This window comes from Theropithecus gelada, chromosome 5 (assembly GCF_003255815.1).
Source record: "Theropithecus gelada isolate Dixy chromosome 5, Tgel_1.0, whole genome shotgun sequence".
Classification (NCBI taxonomy): domain Eukaryota; kingdom Metazoa; phylum Chordata; class Mammalia; order Primates; family Cercopithecidae; genus Theropithecus; species Theropithecus gelada.
The window spans coordinates 162205928-162224419 of record NC_037672.1 but is presented as its reverse complement, the minus strand read 5'-3'; the positions used below and the strand labels follow the sequence as shown (position 1 = coordinate 162224419).

Below are 18492 nucleotides of genomic sequence, written 5' to 3'. Positions count from 1 at the left end.
GCAGTGAAAATAAAGAGGTAAGCTCAACAGCTTAGATATAGGGAAGGTAAAGGGCAAGCCATGTATAAAAAGCAGTAAAGTGGTTCTTCATCCATACCTGATCTGGTCTGATCCAGCTACAGGTCTTAAAAATCTTAGATCTTCAAGTGCAGTTCAATTCGGTCCTAAACTAATCCTGACCAATACCACAAAGCTTATTGGGCACCTAATCAGTGTCTACAGTCTGGCGTTAATCTTGCTGCCCTAAACGTGATATGCTCCCCTAAGTACCCTAATGTTTGCCAAGTCACAGCGTGACTCCTAATGCCCCACATAACAAGCCCCAGATCCTGGGTTTGCTGCCCAGTTTCCTATGGGCATGCAGACCCTCCACAATCTCAAACTTACTTGGTTGTGGTCATTACAATTGCCCAGCCCTTATCAAGTCTCTTGACAAGCCAGAAATATAAGAGCTGTAGGCTTGAGTGTTCACCCAGGGCAGCTCTTCCTGGATAAAGGCACTGCCATCAGCCTAACAGTAGATGCCACCACCACTACCAACACCACAAAACTCCTGCTGCCAGGCTCTCTGCAGCATCTCATTCAGACCTGAATTTGTAACTCAACTCTAAACATTTCAGTTTGGACTGCATGCTACCCTCAGTTTTTTGTTGTTGTTGTTATTTTGAGATGGAATCTCACTCTGCTGCCCAGGCTGGAGTATAGTGGTACGATCTTCGTTTACTGCAACCTCCGCCTCCCGGATTCAAGTGATTCTCCTGCCTCAGCCTCACGAGTAGCTGGGACCACAAGTGTGCACCACCATGCCTGGCTAAGTTTTGTAATTTTAGTAGAGATGAGGTTTCACCATGTTGGGCAGGCTGGCCTTGAACTCCTGAGCTCAGGTGATCCGCCTCCCTTGGCATCCCTCCAAAAGTGCTGGGATCACAGGCGTGAGCCACTATGCCCAGCATACCTTCAGTTTAAAAACTACTTTTTTGAAAATGTCAAAAAAAAAAAATAAAATAAACACAAACACACAAAAAATACTTGTTGAGTGCTTGCTCCATCAGGTCAGTGCTCCTACGCCTAGCCCTATTCATCTCTGGCTCAAGCTCCAATGCCAATCAGAGGTTAAGCAACTTAGGCAAGGTCACATGGCATTTAAACAGCAAAGCCAAGATCCAAACCCAGTCTAAGTATATACTGTATTCATTGTGCTTTGTTCCTTTTTTTTTTTTTTGGAGCACCAGGACCGGACTGAGTACTTATCAGATATTCCATCGATGACTGTTTAACTGATAGAGTGTCTTATTTTTAAGACAGATTTTTATAACAAATCTCCACCTAATGGGAATTTCATTTCAATGTTTACCCACACAATATAGAAATACACAAAGCAAAAGCACTCTTCACCAAAATCCACTTTACCTACTCACCTGATGAAGCAACTCTCTCCATGACCTCAGTAAGTACACTCTACTGTGCTTGCACACATCTGCTCCTCCAGCTGGGATGCATTTTACCAACTCGTACATGTTGGATTTGCTCCCACATCTGTTTATGACACTTGCACTTATTGAAATTACACAATTTAAGTAAATGAATTCAATGAAATGTGAATGTAAAAAGAGCTCTTTCTATGAAAACTAAGTTGGCTGCTTTGGAGTGGCTTGATCAATGTGTTACTGGAAAAAAAATAAATGTTTTCAATCCAATTAGACATGGGAGGAATGAAAGAGAAACTGTATAATTCAAAGAAGATTTTGCATTGAGATTTCTTTTCAAGTGTCTCAGTTCTTGCTGCACTTAAAAAAAAAAAAAAAAAAAAAGCCTGGAAATTATAGTTGGTGCGTGATTATGGTGTGGTTTGTGCAAAAAAGGACCTGCGGCTCTCAAAACAGCTGACCATACTTAGTTTTACAAACAAAGACTGGCATACAATTGTAAATCTACATGTTTAAGGTTAAAATATTTAGGGTACACATGTATTGTTTTGGTGATTTCTCTACTTTGGCAGACTTTTTATTGATTAAGCCAATTTAAAGCTTTCTCAACTATGTCAACAGGCCTGGTACCATGTAAGCCCCTCTATGTGATGTCCTCCTTTTGGGAACACGCAGAGTAAAACACTATCTATATAGCACACTCCCAGCAGTTCTGGTTTGAAGCAAAACAACAACCACCTGCCCCACATCACCAATAAAATGGACACACTATGCTGAATTTCTACTATACTGAGATTGTGTTAAACAATTAGTCTGTTATTACCAATAATTGATTTTAGATGTCCCTTGAAAAACTCTCATTTAAATTCTGTTTCATTTCTAAAGAGATGTTTCTGTCTCAAATAATTCCAATTCGTCTAACATATGTTTCATGGACTTTTTAAAACCCATCCATTCAAAATTATCAGATGTTTCTTAAATTCTTCTAGATGATAAAAGTTCTAATATAGAAAGAATCATAGATGAGTACTCATAATATTAATTTAGGAATGAGAGCATTTACTTTCATGGGCACTGTTTATTAACATCATTACCTTTGTTTTTAACACTTACATCAAGTGAAAAACTCTTACCTACTTTTAGGAAGCCAAAACAAATACCCAAAGGCTGAGAAGTCAAACTCATGTAACAAAACTACAAATTTAGCAATGAAGTAAATGCTTTAAGGTTCAAGATCTTTTAGGATTCTCCAAAAATGTTAATTAATACATCTAATGACATAGCATATATCTTGAATAATTTTTGGATCGTGAAAAAAAATTTTTAGTTATAAAGACATTTACATTTTTGAATTTATAAACTCTCTTTGTAAGCAATACTAGTTAATGACGATTTAATAGTTGCTGTGTGACGTTGAGCAAATTATTTAACCTTCTTAAGCCTATTTCTTCAATCACATTGGGGTAACACCTATCTTACATGGAGGCATAAACATCAAATGAGCTACATATAAAATGCTTAGCATATAACTGGAGATATACCCATGTGAAAATCCTTCATACACACACACACAAACACACACACACACACACACACACACACACAGACACACACGCACTTACATATTTATATTTTTTATATATAAAGCCAAGTATTCTTGGCCGGGAGTGGTGGCTCATGCCTATAATCCCAGCACTTGGGGAGGCCAAGGTGGGCAGACTGCTTGAGGTCAGGAGTTCAAGACCAGTCTGGCCAACATGGCGAAACCCCATCTCTACTAAAAATACAAAAATTAGCCGGACGTGGTGGTGCATGTCTGTAGTCCCAGCTACTCGGAAGACTGAGGAGGGAGAATTGCTTGAAACTGGGAAGCGAAGGTTGCAATGAGCCAAGATCACATCACCGCACTACAGCCTGGGCAAAAGAGCAAGACTCTGTCTCAATAAAATAAAAAGATTAAAAAATTTAAAAATAAAGCCAAGTATTCTTAACAGTGGAAGGTGGGGCAAGCAGCAAGGTACACAGATTCTCTGAAAGTGTATTGAAAACGTATGCAAAACTTTGTGTAGATAAGCTAATGTGCCCTTTCCTTAGGAAAGGGTTGACAGTTTTTCATCAGATTCTCAAAGGTGTCCATAACCACCAAATGTCCAAGAGCATACTTTTCAATAGCCTTTGGCTGCATTTTCTCTATTCCCCAGATTTATGCAGTAGATAAAGTTTGCTTTGAAACTCTAGACACAAGTTAAATTTTAATTCTCTCAACAACAACCACCACCAAAAAAGTTGAATTACAAGTGTAGTCATAGGTAAAATATTGGTTCTCCTTTTAATTCCCTTTAAAAAAAACTGTAAATTCATTTAGCTCAAATTATCCTCCAATTTTGCCATAAATAAAACCAAATGTCCTAACTTAAAGCCAAAGTTTAAAAACCTGAACAAACAAAAAAACAACAGCAGCAACATACACAAACACACAAAAAGTTAGGAGACCTGGAACGGCCAAGAATTAAAGCCCTATTGCTTGTATAAATCAGAAGGGACTATAATATCAGTAGTCCCTTCTTTGGAGTTAATTTTTTAAATTACTCATTCCCTCATTCTGACTCCAAGTTAACAACTTTGATTTCTTTTTTTTTTTTTTTTTTTTTTTTTGAGACGGAGTCTCACTCTGTCGCCCAGCCTGGGCAACAACTTTGATTTCAAATAGCTATTATATTGTTTAAAGTTAGTGTAATAAGGAGACCGTACGGTATCATGGAAGAGACTCTACACTAGTAATCTGGAAAAACAGGGTTATAGCCCTGTTCTGTCACCAACTGACTGCCAACAGATGGCTGGACCTCAGCGTTCTACAGCACAATGATTCTACATCAAAACATGCAATCCCAAAGATACTTTCTAGCCCAATATTGTACTTTATTACTAAAACAGAAACTTTACATAAGGGAGGTAACCTGGTAAAAGATTTGAGTCTAGATCTCGTGAGAAAAATATACCACCACCAAGAAACATTTGAATTACGGAAACTTCTGTTCCCACTGTCAGCACCTTCAGGGCATATAAATTCAGAGCACGGCTTTCAGTTAGGGCCACTTAAAACTTCAGCTTAACGTTAATAACACCAGACACCTCCACCATACTGCTTTTTTCACCATACTGCTTTTTTAAGGTGGACAGCACTTCACAAGAAAGATTTAACAAAACACAGACTGACAAAAAATACATAAAACAGGAAAGAGGAGTCTGGTGTATCTTGATATCGTATAGTCTTATTTTTTTCATTGAAAAACACATGTTATGGAAAAAGCGGCTATTTTTAATCAAATTTATTTCTCAACTGCCTTTTCCAAAACAAGTATTTTTCAATTGAAAATAAAAGAAAGCTTTACAAACCAGGATAGCCCTATGCTGAAGAGATATCCCTCCCCCTCTTAAAAACAAAATGAAACTATACAAATGTTAAGCATCTAATAAGCCTGCCAAATGTAACTCTTAGAATGTATTCCTGCATATTCTAAAAGCTAAGCAATATATACAAGAGGCAAATTAGCATGGCAAGAGTTTTCTGAAAGGCTGTGATGACTAATATTTCAGGACTGGAACATGACAGTTATTAAAAGAAACATGAGAGGCGTTCTCCTAACTCCTAATAGGCCCATTTCCCCACCACAAGAACTACTACAAACAACATTCAGGGCTGAATTCACACAGTTTTGTCTCTAATGCCTAAATGATTTTTCTCAATTTTCTCCCATGTGGTCCATTGTGAATCAAAGAAATCAGTAATTCATTTGTTGAAGGTCAAATACAAGGGCATAACGAGGCCCATGCGCTAAAGTGAATAAAAGGAATGAACAAAAAGAAACCAAGATAAACTCCTGTTGAAAACAACGCCCCAGAATCTAGCAAATAGTTTAAATGTACCTAAAAGACAAGAATGAGATGACATATTAGTACAGTGATCTCATGACATACACTAAACACTTTCTTCCATGTTAAAAAAAAAATTCATCTGGCATCTGATGCATACATTTAGAAACATCCCCAATATTGACCATGGTTTTTCAAATACCTTACCTCATAACTGGAACTTCCAAGCAAAGGCTAATGAGGCCATCTGGGAAAGATCACCAGGAGACCTTACTACTGCCAATATTTCACATGGAACAATCGATAGCATGTCTTAAAAAGTGCAAAGATTTCAATCTCCAAATTCATTTTGTAGCATATTTCAACTAGCTAGCAGGGATAAGGATGAAGCCAACAACTTCCTATTTGTGTAAGTAGAATTTAAAGATTATTTCTTAAGAATTTAGCCCTAGTTATTTTTGTTGGCCTTAAAACAAAGTGTCCCTGTTAGAAGGAATATAAATAAACACACATTTTCAGATGGCAATTTGGCATCGCTATCAAAAAATTAATATACGCATGTACTCTTTGATTCACCAATTCCATTTTGAGGAATCCAGCTTATAAAGTTTGGGGATGCAAATGTAAAACTGTCCACTCATTGCACTATTTATATAAAGGTGAAAAATCTTACATATATATAGCTGATTAACATGAGTTAGACCCATATACATTAATGTGTAAAGACCCCTAAGACACTGTTCAGTTCAAAAAGCAAGTTTCAGAACAAGTATAGTATTTCTTATGTAAAAAAACTGTGTGTACGTGTGTGTGAATAAACACATGGAAAATGGTCTGAAGGGATTCACGGCAGATAACAGAAGCTACCCTCTAGGAAAGAAGAAGTGAATCAATGGATGTAGACTGGGGTAGGTTCAAAGAGAAGGGCAGTTTTCTAAAGAGGGATTTTCACCTTTTACTCCACATCCATCTGTATTATTTAAACATTTATGTAACACACATGAAACATTTGTTCTTTACAGGAAATAAGATGCAATGTCAACTTTCAGCTAAACTCCAGAATCACTTAAAGAGGATGCTCAAATAGTGAAACAAAGAATAGGCTGGGCATATGGAGGTTCACACCTCTAATCCCAACACTTTGGGAGGCTGAAGAGGGTGGATCACTTGGAGTCCAAGAGTTTGAGATCAGCCTGGGGAACATAGTGAGACCTCCTTACAAAAAAATAAGAAAACTGGCTGCGCACAGTGGCACATGCCTGTAGTCGCAGCTACTTGGGAGGCTGCGGCAGGAAGACTGCTTCAGTCTAGGAGGTCGAGGCTGCATGATCCATGATCAAGCCACTACACTGCAGCCTGAGAGACAGAGCAAGATCGTGTATCAAAAAAAGAAAAAGGCAGAAATAAAGAATATCGGCAGTCAAAAACATTCTTTGCAGACTACACCCTTCCAAGGAATAAAGAAAAACTGTGGGCAGCATCGATCAACAGTTATAAAAGAATATGACAGTGTTTTCATGAAAGAACAAGTATCATTCAGAGAACTAAAGGATTTGTATCTTAGATCTTAAAGAATATAAAAGATACTGAACTCAGGAACATTACTAAAAAGATGTAATCATTCCAAATATTTTTTAGAAATACAATTTTCACAATGAATCCTATTATTTTGGTGCAAAATGTATACTGTGTGGGTACGCTTTTTTTTATTAAAAAAACTGTATGCATAAATAGCTAAATGGTGTGAAGTGTTTATTCTTACCTGTACATTTTCTTCTGTAACCTGAATTTCTGCAGTGTAAACGTAATCAATCAGCATCCTCAGGGTCCAGCCATCTACCTCTTTTATTCTAACTCTCTTTGCTCGGCTCTCACTCATCTCACCTAAAACACAAAGGAATAAGAATGATGTTACAGCAAGACACTGCTGTGGAAGTTCCGATGCCAATATGGATGGATACATCTTCTTGCCACTCACTGTATTCAACGGGCAGCATAATCAGCCACTTTTTGGAAGCCGAAAACACTCCCCTTCCTCTTCCAAAGCTTACCTGAGCAAATCATAACATATACTTTTGTTACCCACTTGTACCTCAAAATCGTATCACAACAATGAATGCGCCATATGTCCAGCTGCATGAACTATTCTTGTGGCTACAGGATCAGTAGATGAGGCTGTCCCTGCTTCGGGGCATTTGTTGTCTTTATGGATTTCTAGTCATGACTAGAAGAGTAACGACGTTACTGCCTTTGGCTAATAGCAATGAACTGCTGCTAAAAAGCACCCACCTGGTTAGCATTACTCCTTCAACAAACACACAAATGCCTGCAGGGGCATGCACAGCCTGCACCAGATACAGAGGCTCCACCCTCAGTGAGCGGTCACAACCCTCACTCCGGAGACAAGGAGAAAACAAATTACTTATGATGCTGAGAAAATGCAAGGCATAACAGGGATCACAATAATAACAAAGGGTTAGTCAATAACAAAGCTTGTTACAGAGATCTTCTAGCTCAGATTCAGTTTGTTTGTCATCCGCAGCAACTTCACGCTGAAGTCATTTCCATACCAGCTTTATTACTAAAACCAGGCATCCTTCTACAAAACTGCCTGCAAAAAAAGAGTACAAGACTTTCTTCCTAATACCCACCTGTTGAAAAGAAATAGGGAAAGAGAAAAGAGAAGGGATGGTCCCTAAGCCAGGGAGACTTGGGGAGAGCAGGAGGCAAGTTTAAGCATCTAGGTGTGGACAACGTAAGTGAACCATGATACTTGGAGACACAAGCAATTGAACGGGAGTGGGGAGGGATTCAATTAAAAATCAAAAGGACAGTCCAAGAATAATGCTGAGGGCCATGGGCAAAAAAGATTTGGCTCTAGAATTCACTAAGTTTTAAAGATAAAAGAAGCATGAGAACGTGCCTTCATCACCTTCACTTTAACCCAGTGTCTCTTATTAAAACAACACTGCCTCAAGATTTCTTGAAAGCTCGCTTCTTTTTCAGATACAATGCACTGTCAGCAACCATAAACTATCAGAAAAGTCTATGGGAAATCATAAATACACAAAATTCCTTTGTAAACACAAACCCTGGGAGGAGAGAAATAACAATTGTCATGTACATTTAACTGTGTGCTTCCCTGGAGATTATCTCTGACAAGATCTCAGAAAGAAGCTGTTCACCTCAGAGCTAAAATATCCCAAAAACTACCCTGCTACTTCCCAGGAAGAAAAGCATCTCTTTGTATGACAAGGGAAGTAGGAGAGTTAATGAGAAAGATGAACCTATATCTACGTAGCCGGATGAAAGGGGACTGAGTTGTATGTCTGGTGCTGCAGCAAATGTTTTTCCCCTGCTTACAGAAAGGGGGAAAAAGGAAGGTCAAGGAATACAGAAAAATAAGTCTTCAGCCACATATAAGGCACCTTCCTCTATCCTATTCTTGCTGGATCCTGTGGATAGTTGGGGTTTGTATAAACTGAAGACTCTTTTGTGCCAAAAGTTAAGACATTCTGGTGATTCCCACCTGGACTTTAGACAAAGCCCATAACTGATTCACCTACAGGGCCCCAATAATATGTGAGCACAAAGCCAAACAACCAGTACTCAGTTAAACGGGACTCACCTTAGACAAAACCAAGTGGGACTTTAATTTACATGTATGGCTGAAAAATAATTAGTTCTCCGCCAAACAGTTTTTAATATTACAGTTTTTAAGGTATTGTTATATGATGCATTTTGCTAATTCAAATATTTGTCATTTTTAAGATTATTTTTCTCCCCAGAAAACTGTATCTGCTTCCAATAAATTCAATCTCAATCATATACTGTTTTGAAAACATTTTAATATTTTTATATTAATTTATAAGAACAGTAAGAAAAACAAAAAACTTGCCCATGACTGCACTGATGGTTTAAAAATTATAATTACTATGAATCAAAGCACATACTAAAGAGAATTGTAAAAGTTATTTATATCTAATTTCAGTAGTTACATATTGCCTTAGTTTTTGCCCCTTGCTGTGTTTTCAGAGGAAATCTTTAAACGGCATGGCTTTGTGAGATTTATGATTGATAATGCATTTTTAAAACTATCCAAGGAGAGTCAGGTGCTGTGGCTCACTCCTGTAATCCCAGCTACTAGGCAGACTGAAGCAGGAGAATCACTTGAGCCCAGGAGTTCAAGACTAGCCTGGGCAACATAGCAAGACTTTGTCGGATTTAAAACAGAAAAAAAGCTAGGCTATCCAATGATACTGTACATAGTTTATCCTTACCATTTGTAACCTCCCATAATCTCTATAGAGATTATAGTTTCTTGTTTATGTTTTGATCACATAACTCTGAAGTTATATCAGAACTCTGAAACCACATTATGCAATCCATACAAACACCTATACTAAAAACCTAAGTGACGGTCATCCTTGACTCTCTCCTCTTCCTTACTCACCAATCCCACAGTTCACCAAAACTTGCAGAATTAACCTTGGATAGATCTCAAATAAATCTCACCTTCTCGCCATTGGGGGGTCCTATAATCTCTTGCTAACACAAATGGAGCCACCTCCTAATTCTTTTCCTGCCTCCAGTACTGACTCCACAAATCTGAGCATGGAGTTCAAAAATCCTTTGGTTTCTCCCAGTCCAAGCACACATGTCCAGCCCCTGATTCATTATCTAGCCTTCTCTCTCTCCCCCTGCCACTTCTAAACCTGAAATACATTAATGAGAAGCTGTTTGTTGTTTTCTACAGACACCAGGCAATGTCTTACCCCTGATGCTCCTGTTGAACACTGTCCTCTCTGTCTCCCCACCCACTCATTTCCCAGGCTAATCTCCACTGGAACCTCTCTAGGTAGCCTTATCTGTTGGTGGCCCAAGGCTGGATTAACGCTCTCACTCTAGGTACAGTTGGGTAACTCATGCAAATCCACTCTGTCATAATCAACTCTTTACCTAGTTCTCTTCCTCTGAATTCTTAAGTTCATGAGAACACCGATGAAGCCTTTCTTATCTCTGTATAACATGTCTGACATCTAGTAGATACCCAATAAATACTGGTTGGATAAATAAATGACTAGATGAATAAAAAGTAAAGCAAGTGCCAATTTAAAATGTAGCATTTTGGCTGGGCGCAGGGACTCACGCCTGTAATCTCAGTGCTTTGGGAGGCCGAGGCAGACGGATCACGTGAGGTCAGGTGTCCAACACCCGCCTGGCCAACATGGCGAAACCCTCTCTCTACTAAAAATACAAAAATTAGCCAGGCATGCTGGTACAAGCCTGTAATCCCAGCTACTTGGGAGGCTGAGGAAGGAGAATTGCATGACCCTGGGATGCGGAGGTTATAGTGAGCTAAGACCACACCACTACACTCCAGCCTGGATGACAGAGCAAGACTCTGTCTCGTCAAACAAATAAATAAGTAAATTAATTAATTAATTGAATAAATACACAAAATATAGCATTTTTACTTAACATAACTAATGGCACTTTAATTAGTCTTAAACATGGATATTCTAGCTATGAAGGATTTCAGTCAACAAACATTTATTGAACATCGCTATACATTACAGGGTGAGCCAAGCACTTTCACTAGCAAATACCATATCATCTCTACTTTTTCTTTTTCTGTTTGAAACAGAGTCTCACTCTGTTGCCCAGGATGAAGTCCAATTGTGTAATCACAGCTCACTGCAGCCTTGAACTCATGGCCTCAAATGATTCTTCCGCCTTGGCCCCCCAAAGTACTGGGATTATAGGCATGAGCCACTGTACCCAGTCTCGTATCTACTTTTATTGAGAAAAAAAAGGAAGTCCTCCAAATCATGAAAGTGTTAAGAACACATATATAGCTAAAAACATTTCCATCTTGCCTGCCTGTAGTCCCAGCTACTCAGGAGGCTGAGGCAGGAGAATCGCTTGAATCCAGGAGACGGAGGTTGCAGAGAGCTGAGATCATGTCACTACACTCCAGCCTGGTGACAGAGCGAGACTCCATCTCCAAAAAAAAAAAAAAATTCCATCTCAAGGACCTTTAATCAGGACTCCTGAAGCCCAACATAAACTGGTAACTTCACTTATCCACTGTAAAATGAATTTATCCAATGAATACATGAAAAGTGAATAGGTTTAAAAAGATAAACGCTAAAATTCATTTCATTTTTAAAATTCTATGATTCTAATTTCAGTTATTTAGCACACAAAACATCTGGGGAAAAAAAAAAAAACACATAAAAGTGTAACGCAGAAACTCTGTGCTGAAACCCTAAGAAATAAATAACAAATTTATAGCTATGTTTAATAAATAAATTTTATTCCATTACTTTGCAAGTTCCACTTGTCATCTACTCTAATCACTACCACCTTTTTCTTCTTGGGTTACAAAGCAGTTACTGACACACAGGAATTTTCAGTTTGGCAAGCTGACCCAGGTGCCCCACCAGCCACTCTCTATGATGGTCAAAGCATGTAACTCTCCAGTTCTACAGCAATTCTAAGGCCAACATGTTAACTGCATTGCCCTTCCAGTTTTGATCTGGTTTGGGTAACTTCTGCGAAAGGTTCCTTAGCTCCTAAAAGAGAGTGTCCTCCTTCCTTGAGTCCACTCAAGGAAGTGGTTGTTGGGTCCACTGTTGTAGGCATCTTTCATTTAAGCGGGGAACAAACCTTAGGATGTTTTTATTGAGGACAGAAGGGTAGAGAGACAGAAGGAAGAAGATTCTTGATAAAATTTTCAAGCTGTAGATCCAACCATGTCTGGTGCCCAGCCTGCTTTCTTATTATTTAAACCAGTTTGAATGGAGCTTGCTGTTACAGGCAGCCTAAAGCATTCCAACTTAAGTTCTTTGTGCAACATTCTATAATTTTTTTCAGAGCCATCATCAATACCAGAAATTATATTTCGTGTGTTTACTTACTGTCTAACCTTTCTTCTTCTTCCTAACTAGAATCACGAGAACAGGAACTTATCTGTTTTATTCATCACTCTAGTCCCCAAAGCCTACGACAATGCCTAGCAGAGAAGATGCTCAATAAATACTCCTTGATGAATGAAAGTATGAATCTTAGACAAACATAACCATGTACACAGCTTTTTAAAATCTCACTTCTTAGTAACTCAAACAATAATCTGTCTTTTCCTATTTTAATTTATTTTACTGAATCATGTTCAATATGACAAAAGAAATCAAAAAGCACACCAAAAAAAAGGCTAAAAATAAAAATTTAGTATTCAGTACTTCTCACCAGATTTCAGAAATGTTAGCCTGTGGCACAAATAAATCTCAAAGTATGTGTTAAGCAAACAGCTTTCCAAATGCCACATTTGTAACCAAGAAGTAATCTAAAAACACAAGAACCCAATTTGGTATGTTCTTTCTTAAGTAATAGTTAAACAACTTGGCCTTGCTCTAAATAGGCCCATACTTCACAAAGTAAAACCCTGTGACTACATCACAGAATTACTTTTCACTTCCCTTCTCTACTCAAACACTGTGAACTATGATGAGTAACAGAATTATTTCTTAGGTGATATAACTTAAATGAATACTTCACCTACAGTTTATGAGATTAAAAGTAAGAGCCAACGAAGAACATCTGCATATTCCCCATTTCCTAACAGGTTAGTCACACGAAAACAAAAGAAGAGTAGGGAAACTCCCTGTCCCTGAGCAAGAGAATGTAAATGTACCTGATGTTTGGTGGAATGAAAGCATCCAATGGTCTACTTGTTTACCTCACCATAATTTAAAAAAAAAAAACAAAACTTACCAGGGCTTCTGACCATGAAAAACAAATAAAGAAATAAAGTACTCATACTCTGGCAAATACTTAAATGAGTCTATATACACTAAATTACCTAGACCCAATCCTCGTGTCTTCTTTTTTTTTTTTTTTCTTTTTCTTTTTTGAGACAGGGTCACATTCTCACTCTGTTGCCCAGGTGGAGGGCAATGGCATGATCTCAGCTCAGTGCAACCTCTGCTTCCTAGGCTCAAGCGATCCTCCTGCCTCAGCCTCCCCAGTAGCTGGGACTGACTATACAGGCACGTGTGACCATGCTCAGTAAATTTTTAAAAAAATATTTTTAGAGATGAGGTCTCCCTATTTCTACCAGGCTGGTTTAGAACTCATGGGCTCAAGCAATTCTGCCACCTTGGCCTCCCACAGTGCTGGGATTACAGGTATGAGCCACTGCGCCCTGCTTTTATCTTTTTTATCTAATCTCCGCCAACTTGTTGGCTAAACAGTAGAGTCAAAAGTAGAAAAAAAAAAAACAATACAAAGATAGCCAGAAAGTCAAAGAGCATCTACTGCTGAAAAATCATAAAAGTTTAGCTTAAATAATAAGCACATAGAAAGATGCTCGACATCATTGGTCATTAGAAAAATAGAAATTAAAACTATAATACTATGCTACTTCAACACCCACTAGAAGGGCTATAATTTTTTAAAAAGCAAGAGCAAGTGCTGGCAAGGATGTGGAGAAATAGGAAGTTTCAAACATTGCTAGTAGGAACGTAAAACAGTGTGGTAACTTTGGAAAAACAGCTTAGCAGAATTTTTTAAGTATAAATGTACCATGTGACCTGGCAATTACACTCCTAGATACCTACTCCCAAGAGAAATAAAAATACATGTCCACACAAAGAACTGCGCGTGAATGTTCATAGCAATGTTATTCATAATAGCCAAAAATTGAAACAACACAAAAACATCCATCGACTGGTAAATTGAAAGTCAAAAGTGGTCTATCCACATGGAATGCTATTTAGCAATAAGAACAGCTTCCTTTGAAACATCTATGACATGGATGAACCTCATAAACATTATGTGGGAACAAAAATGTTCTAAAATTGATTTATGGTGATGGCAGTACAACTCAGTAAATTTACTAAAAATCAGTGAGTTGTGCATTTAATACAGGTAATTTTTTTTTTTCTCACTCTGTCACCCAGTTCAGCGTGCAATGACACCACCTTGGCTCACTGCAACCTCTGCCTCCCAGGCTCAAGTGATCATTCCACGTCAGCCTCCTGAGTAGCTGGGACTATAGGCTAGTGCCACCACACTAAGCTAAATTTCTGTATTTTGATAGAGATGGGTTTTCGCCATGTTGCCCAGGGTGGTCTTGAACTCCTCAAGCAATCCACCTGCCTCAGCCTCCTAAAGTGCTGGGATTACAGGTGTGAGCCACTGCGTCCAGCCCTGAAATGGGTAAATGTTATGATATATAAAATATGCCTCAATAAACTAGTAAAAAAAAAAAAACACATTAGGTACTCAATTCACACTTTGTATATGTGCCAGAAATTAACACAGTATTCCTATTTTCAACTACTTTAGCGCATAGCAACCTAAAATTTGACTACGCACAAAAGGTATATTCTCAGACAGAAACCAGTTGAATTGCAAAAGCACCTACCTACTAGTTAGTTGCGATACACTATAAATACTTAGAGAATCAGAATGTCTTCAATGCCTCATTCCCTTCCTTAGGCAAAGTTCACATATTCATAAATCACATGTCAGCTAAATCATGAAGTAAACACAGAAGAGGGAAACTGAAATGCAGTTTAGATTATAAAGCAAACAGAAAAGAGAACTAAAGACATAATAAGATCTCCTATCTCTACCTAGCATCCATTTCACTGGATGTCTAAGGCTCAAGGAATTTGGAGACACTAAGTCTCCAAAGCCTTTTGAGGGGAAAGAAAACTAACCTTGGTCTTACAGGTATAAGTTAATCACTCTATTTTTGTCACTCTGTGGATAATAAAATATTTATCAAAAAAAAAAAAGAGTCTAACTTAAAGCTTTCCAATCTTGTACAGAATATAAAGAAATTTACAAAGTTAGAATAAAAAAGAATGGTGATGATGACCATAATAATTAGTGTCAAAATTAACTGATCATTTTCTATGTGTCAAGTGCTGAGAAATTCACACATATGATCTCATTTAATCTTCACAAAAACTCTAGGATGTGGGTAATATTATTATTCCCATTTTCCAGATGGGGAAACTGAAGCACAGATTGTAGTTCCAACAAGTAAGTGGCAACAGCAGTGTCATCTGAAGGAAGGCCACCAAGGAGGGGACAGCACTTTACAAGGGAATTCCTGAAGTAGCCCAACACATTCCAGATTGAATCCTTCTCTTACAAGCCTTAGAGACCCTCTCTCTCTAGAAGTGTCCAGCAGTAATAAATAAGATGTAAATCAAGAGACTAAAGTGAACCCCAAGACATAAAAATCTGACTAGTCTCGCTTCATAGGTATTGACTTTTCAGATCAATCTCAGCTGAAAGGCAACCCTCCCAAACTACATCCTCAACTTGGCTCAGAGCCCACCTGCTATCCTTCTTCATTCCTGATTATTTAACTCTGTTCTGGAACAGCAAGATCATAAAAGGCTGAAAACTGAGTGGGGCTCTGGTCTCCTCACTACTCCCAAGACACCCAGAAAAGTTTTCACTCAGTCCATCTTCTCCATCTGACCTTCTACACTCATCTTCATCTGTGTAAACCCCTCAATCCATCAAGTCTGGGGAAATCCTTCTCTCAGTGCTGCCCACCACAGCCCTCAATGTCTGATCACTGCTGTGGGCACTCAGATCTTCCATACACTATTACCTATTAAAGAGCGCACATCCACCTCCCTGGCAACACAGGAAGTTTTTGGGGCAGAAAGCATGTTCACATTGTTTTTGTATGCCTTGAGGTATCTAGTAAAACAGTAGCACCAAAAATACTTAATAGTTTCTAAAGTAAGAAGAGCTTTGTATTTTTGCTTTTTGGTATAACTACATTTCTATTTGTATTTTCTGTTTGGCATACCAATACCCTAAGATTATAAATTCATTGATGTAACAGATATAAACTTCATTTCTTTGTACAGTATATTTTAAAAAAGAATGAGAGTAAAGGATTCAAGTGTGACAGACATAAATTACTTCTTTTCCAGAAGTACTAAAATCATTCTATACATTTTCACAGTTGCCAAAGTAAAATCTAAGCTTGTAGATAAACCGCTTTATTTTCTTGTATTTCCAAATGAAGGATATTAAATAAACATCTTTTTGTTCAATGTAACACTAGATGAAACAAATATAAAAATCATTTTAAAAAAAGTAAAAGTGTTTTTCTTTTGTCAAAATGATGAAGTGCCAAAAAGCTATTATAAATGGCAGGAACTAATATACATAACTTACAGGGGGAAAGTTGAGCATAAAATTGTGAGTGTACGTATATATAGGCTTACTGACCCCCAACAATGAAAAACAAAGACGAGGAGGAATTTGGAACAAAGCAAGAACATTTTCTTCCATTGTAATTCTTCATTTCATGAAAGCAAAATGTTAATAACAAAAGAAAATGTGGTAAGAAAAGCTCAGATCTGAATACATTTTTTAAAATGCCCATAACTAAAATATTTCATACCTGTAAACATGGCATGAAAATAAGGACTACAGGCGGCCAGCACCACTCTATGAGCAGAGATTTCCATGTCTTCTGCCACAATTGTGACATCGCACAGCAAATTTTGACTGTGTAAAAAGCAGAGAGAAAAAAATGTAAATGATATCAACAATGAATGTACTGAACATCCTATGCAAAAATATTACAGTAAAGCCCACTTTCATCAAGTGGAGACTCATGTAAAAGACAGCCATCCTTTGGGACATGATCCCTAAACATGAAGTACATAGAAAACAGCTGGGATAAACACCCAACATGCCTTGGATCCTCATTAAGAATCTTGCCTTTGAAAAACACAGAAATCTTCCCAAACTTGATTACTGATTTTTTAACTTAAAGGCAATATCTGGCAGCAAACCATCAATAGACTGCAAAAGAAGAGGCTGTCTGAATAAGAAGTAGCAGCAGAAGTGGCAGGTGTAGTCTGACATGAAGATGAAGAAAAAACACATGCCGAAAACTAAATTGGGTCAAATACCCACCCCCTCCCAACAACAACAACAACAAAAATCTTAAAAGACCCTAGTTCATCAAGCAATGGTAAAATTATATTCAATTACACCTGCTGCTTAAAAGTCTTTGCGCATTTGAAGCTTAACTTAATCCGACATTTTACCAGCGCAAAATATCTCATCCCTCAAGGCCAGAAAATATTACATCTAAAGTCAAAAAGCACTTTTGCCACGTGCAGTGGCTCATGCCTGTAATCCCAACACTTTGGGAGGCCAAGGTAGGTGGATCACTTGAAGCCAGAAGTTTGAGACCAGCCTGGCCAACATGGTGAAACCCAGGCTCTATTAAAAATACAAATATTAGCCAGGCATGGTAGACCACACCTGTGATCCCAGCTATTGAGGAGGCTGAGACACAAGAATCGCTTGAACCTGGGAGGCGGAGGTTGTATTCAGCCAAGATCGCACCACCGCACTCCTGGGTGACAGAGGCTCTGTTTCAAAAAAAAAAAAGCATTTTGTTACCTCAAAACAAACCATTATTCAGCAACCATAATTATTATATCTCTAATTTTAAAACATCCATTGCAATTCACTCAAAAACATGTGGTAAGCATTTTTGACATGCAATATGTGGTGACAGATCATACTCTCCAGGTATTTCATAATGTCACAGAATATCTTTAACAGAAAACGCTGCTGATGCTTACTCTGGAACAAGCAAGAAGGCTCCGAAGCCTAAAACCTGCCCTGCTAGCAGTCATACTATGAATGACTGAAATGGGTGTGGTGAAAGCAAATGTCCCTTCTACACCTCACATACCCAAGCACTGAATTTATGTCTATGTGCATAGCGCACGCAGGTCACACTTGGCACTCTCCTCTACTGTTCTATTTCCTAAAAGGGTGGTCTGCCTCCTTCTGTAATTTTCTAGTAGCTTACAAGCAACATTTGCCATGAGCTTGACCAAGTCCTTGAAGTTTTCCACCTGCCCATACTGCTTACAAACTTGTTCCCATAAAGTTCATGCCAAAACTTTTGGAGAGCCTACTGGTAACTACTCTCCATCCAGTTTAGGAGAAATGGGAGAAAAAGAGTACCCCAGCATCAGTGATGACTGCATCCCAGGGCCTCATTGCTGAGGAGATTGCTATGCCATTTAGATTATAGTATGGCTTGTGTGTTACAGTTTAATGGCTCATGATGCTGTATGAGACATACGGCAGGTCCCATACTGGAGTCATAAAAGGTGGC

At 38.3% G+C, this 18492-nt stretch overlaps 1 protein-coding gene across 4 annotated transcripts in view; it reads right to left on the bottom strand.

Moving 5' to 3' along the window:
* The window catches only part of KLHL2 (kelch like family member 2), a 113790-nt gene that overhangs the window by 75283 nt on the left and 20015 nt on the right, over window positions 1-18492 (bottom strand). Inside the window, exons 3-4 of one of the 4 annotated variants that reach the window (XM_025385559.1) lie at window positions 16747-16853; window positions 7063-7184 (exon numbers count right to left, since the gene is read on the bottom strand). The exons of 1 other annotated variant lie outside the window; for it this stretch is intronic. In XM_025385559.1, coding sequence (XP_025241344.1) covers window positions 7063-7184; window positions 16747-16853 — 229 coding nt within the window. The remainder of the gene's footprint in view (window positions 1-7062; window positions 7185-16746; window positions 16854-18492) is intronic. 2 more of the 4 variants (XM_025385561.1, XM_025385560.1) reach the window with 2 other exon arrangements.